Genomic DNA, 4,966 nt, shown 5'->3' with positions numbered 1-4,966 from the left:
CAGGACTTGAGCCGATCTCGCGATGCTTCTAAATCTTATATCGTTCCCCCCTACAGAAACGTGCGTGGTCCAGGACTTGAGCCGATCTCGCGATGCTTCTAAATCATATATCGTTCCCACCTACAGAAACGTGTGTGGTCCAGGACTTGAGCCGATCTCGGGATGCTTCTAAATCTTATATCGTTACCCCCTACAGAAACGTGCGTGGTCCAGGACTTGAGTCGATCTCGGGACAGGTTCCTGTTCGGATACAACAGAGGCTCGGGTCACATCTTCTCGGCAAGTGGCGCCCTCTTCTTCACAGCCAATCAGCGGTTTGCGGGGCTCGGGGCGGCGCGGGGCATCACGTGTCGCACGTGGTACTCGTGCCTCTACTGGCCGGATATGGACGCAACCATGAACGTCACGTGGTACTTCTCAGGTAACATCAATATACTAATTTGTATTCGGGTGTATTCGCCAATAATAATGTTTAAAATATAAAAATAATTGAACTTTTTCAGGTAACGTCAATATGCTAATTTGTATTCGGGTATATTCGCCAATAATAATGTTAAAATACAAAAATAATTCAACTTTTTAGGTAACATCAATTTGCTGATTTCTCTTCCAGTATATTCGCAAATAATAATGTTAAGACGTCAAAATAATGGTACTTTTCGGGTAACATTAATATGCTAATGTCGTTAAACAAAATAAACTGGTTTATGTGCCATGCTATGTATATATCTGTTTGGGTGTACAGAGTTCCTGGTAACTCGGTCTCATCGTTTAGTATTCTCTCTCTCTCTCTCTCTGTATCAAGCTGTTTCGTGTTATCGTTATATCTGTTTGGGTCTTCACAGATCCTAGGAACTGGGACACATCATTGGCGCTGCATAACGTCCCTGTCAGAGTCCATGTCGTCGGCAGGGTGGGCGGTGACAACGCACACAACTTCGAACACATCTACGACTTGATGCATTATACACCCTTCATAGAGTCTGTGTCCGACTTTGAGGTATAATATTACTTATATTACACATCTACGACCTGTTACATTATACACCCTTCACAGAGTCCGTGTCTGACTTTGAGGTATAATATTACTTATATTACACATCTACGACTTGATGCACTTCATAGAGTCTGTGTCTGACTTTGAAGTATTATATTACTTATATTACACATCTACGACTTGATGCACTTCATAGAGTCTGTGTCTGACTTTGAGGTATTATATTACTTATATTACACATCTACGACTTGATGCACTTCATAGAGTCCGTGTCTGACTTTGAGGTATTATATTATTTATATTATACATCTACGACTTGATACATAATACACCATTCATGGAGTCGATGTCTGACTTTGAGGTGTTATAATACGTATATATGACACACTCTCTGCATATTTTAATATTTATGTATTACAAGCTCTACATATTATACATCTTGATACATTACATTATGTCTCATTTTGACGTATTTTAATAAACGGTCTAGGAAGTCATCTTGCAACGACAGCAACTTGTGGACATCGTCTTTTACTGTTTTATGTTTCTTTTTAAAAACAATTTCAGGTATTGCCAATACATAACTTATTTACACATGCAGCACAAGCATACGACATGCCACACATCATGATTGGGGTAGTATTTCTGATACTATACTAGCCTATCTCCGAACTGATCGCACCTAAATGATTAAATGTTGTGTCGTTGTTACAGACACCAAGTGGAGTTACGTGTCCCGGGCGGAAAAATACGAAGGCGTTTCCGAATCTTGCCGATGCGTTTTCGTTCAGCGTCGAGATTGTGGACAACATACGACAACAAGTTAGTTTTATGAAAGTGAGTGTTAGTGCTACTATTTCTACTACTACTACTACTACTACTACTACTACTACTACTACTACACTACTACTACTACTACTACTACTACTACTACTACTACTACTACTACTACTACTACTACTACCACTACTACTACCACTACTTCTAGTACCACTAATATTACTAGGCCTACTACCGTTACTACTACTACTACCACTACAACTACACGTACTACTATTAGTACTACTACGACTACTACTATTACTACTACTACGTCATCTTCTTTACTACTACGTCTACTACTACGTCTACTAGTACTACGTCTACTAATATGACTAATATGTCTTTTATTACTACGTCTACTACTACTAATAATACTATTACTATTACTACTACAACTATTACTACTATTACTTGTACGTCTACTTCTATTACTACCACCGGCCTCGGTGGCGTCGTGGTTAAGCCATCGGTCTACAGGCTGGTAGGTACTGGGTTCGGATCCCAGTCAAGCCTTGGGATTTGTAATCCAAATACCGACTCCAAACCCTGAGTGAGTGCTCCGCAAGGCTCAATGGGTAGGTGTAAACCACTTGCACCGACCAGTGATCCATAACTGGTTCAAGAAAGGCCATGGTTTGTGCTATCCTGCCTGTGGGAAGCGCAAATAAAAGATCCATTGCTGCCTGTCGTAAAAGAGTAGCCTATATGGCGACAGTGGGTTTCCTCTAAAAAACAAAACAGTTTCAGAATGACCACATGTTTGACGTCCAATAGCCGATGATAAGATAAAAAATAAATGTGCTCTAATGGCGTCGTTAAAAAAAAAAAAAAAAAAAAAACTTTACTATTACTACCACGATTTATTATTATTATTTATTATTGCCATTTATGTCATTGTTATTACTATTATTTATAAAATAAATGACAAGAGCATGGGACTCACAAGCTATTTCTAATGTATAAAAGTGTGTTTTGTCTGTATAGGAGTGGTATGACAGGAGTATGGGACTCGTTCAGTTTATGTACAAACCGTCCCCCTCGTCCCAGAGTCCGTACGGGAGTCGTCCACTGAAAGAGATTCACGACTTTAATACAGGTAACTAGACAGATGGAAACACAACACAACACAATACTGCATATCACAGCACAGCACAGTATAGCACAGTACAGCACAGCAGAACACAACACAACACAATATAGCATATCACAGCACAGCACAGTACAGTACAGCACAGCAGAACACAACACAACACAAAACAGCACAACACAGCACAACATAACACGATACAACACAACACAATAAAACAAAACACAAAACAACAAAACACAATATAACACAGCTCAGCACAACGCAACACAAAATATCTCAACGCAACACAACACAACACAATACAAGACGGCACGGCACGGCACGGCACGGCACGGCACGAAACGGCACGGCACGACGCTGTATTATTTACATTAGGATGTCAGTAGAGATGAATTCATTAATTATATCTGATGATCCAACCATTTATGCATCCAAACATTTACCCAGCTAGCCATCCATCCATTTATCCATACATATGTCTACCCAACCATTCTTTCACCCATCGATCCACCCACCAAACCATCCTTCCATCCATCCATCTTTCCATCCATCCATCCATCCAGTCATCTATCCACCCTTGCTTCCTTCATCATTCCATCCATGCATCCATTCGTCTATCCATCCTTCCTTCCTTCCTTCCTCATTCCACCCATCCATCCAGTCATCTATCCATCTGTCAATCTAATTATCTAAACTAGTTTACTTCTACATACATTGGTGTGTTACTTGTTACAGTGGTAAAACGCTCGTTTGATGCAAAGTCAGTCTGGGATCGATCCCCGTCGGTGGGCCCAATGGGCAAATTTGTGGCTCTTCCCAGTGCACCACGACTGGTTTATCAAAAGCCGTGGTATCTACTATCTTGTCTGTGGAATGGTGATATAAAAGATCCCTTGCAGTCGATGGGGAAAAATGGTTTCGTCTCTAAGGAAGGAAATGTTTTATTTAACGACGCACTCAACACATTTATTTACGGTTATATGGCGTCAGACATATGGTTAAGGACCACGCAGATATTAAGGGAGGAAACCCGCTGTCGCCACTTCATGGGCTATTCTTTTCGATTAGCAGCAAGGGATCTTTTATATGCACCATCCCACAGACAGGATAGCACGGCCTTTGATGTACCAGTCGTGGTGCACTGGCTGGAGCGAGAAATAGCCCAATGGGCCCACTGACGGGGATCGATCCCAAATCGACCGCACATCAAGCGAGCGCTGTACCACCGGGCTACGTCTCGCCCCTCGTCTCTACGACTATATGTCAAAATTACCAAATGTTTGACATCCAATAGCCGATGATTATTAAATCATTGTGCTCTAGTGGTGTTTCTAAACATATAAACAAAACAAATTTTATCACTGTTATTAATATTACAGGTGTTGCTTACATAATGGACCCCATGGTTGGAAACTGTACCGTGCGGCGTATCGAACCCGGGTCGTTCGATGATAAGTCAGTGGATCCGCATCACGTCAGAATCAGAACATCAAAGGAATTCTTCTACACCGACGCCAGCATCGTCACATATGAAGGCGTGGTCAGTAATATTATAGACGTAGTCTGTAATACTGTAGGCGTGTTCAGTAATATTATAGGCGTGGTCAGTAATATTATAGACGTGGTCAGTAATTCTGAAGGTGTGGTCAGTAATATTATAGGCGTGGATAGTAATAGTAATATTATTATTATTATTATTATTATTATATTTTATTATTATTATTATTATTATTATTATTATTATATTTATTATTATTATTATTATATTTATTATTACTATTACATTTATTATTATTATTATTAGTAGTAGTAGTAGTAGTAGTAGTAGTAGTAGTAGTAGTAATAGTAGTAGTAGTAGTAGTAGTATTACTATTAGTTTTATTATTATTATTTCTACTGTTATTACTGTTATTATTATTATATTTATTATTATTATTATATTTATTAGCAGTAGTAGTACTAGTAGCATTACATTTATTATTATTATTATTATATTTTTTATTATTACTACTACTACTACTACTGCTACTGCTACTGCTACTGCTATTATTATTATT

General features: G+C 39.1%; 1 protein-coding gene across 1 annotated transcript; it reads left to right on the top strand.

The window, feature by feature from the left end:
* Positions 1–213: 213 nt before the first annotated feature.
* Positions 214–4,449, top strand: LOC121366718 (the record flags this gene model as incomplete). Its single annotated transcript, XM_041491052.1, has 5 exons — positions 214–421; positions 846–1,000; positions 1,712–1,834; positions 2,804–2,915; positions 4,289–4,449. Coding segments are annotated over 5 exons (759 nt in total), but the record flags the coding sequence as incomplete, so codon positions are not given.
* Positions 4,450–4,966: the final 517 nt, after the last annotated feature.

The sequence above is a fragment of the Gigantopelta aegis genome, unplaced genomic scaffold (genome assembly GCF_016097555.1).
Source record: "Gigantopelta aegis isolate Gae_Host unplaced genomic scaffold, Gae_host_genome ctg6800_pilon_pilon, whole genome shotgun sequence".
NCBI lineage: Eukaryota > Metazoa > Mollusca > Gastropoda > Neomphalida > Peltospiridae > Gigantopelta > Gigantopelta aegis.
This window is presented reverse-complemented; position numbering and strand designations above follow the sequence as displayed.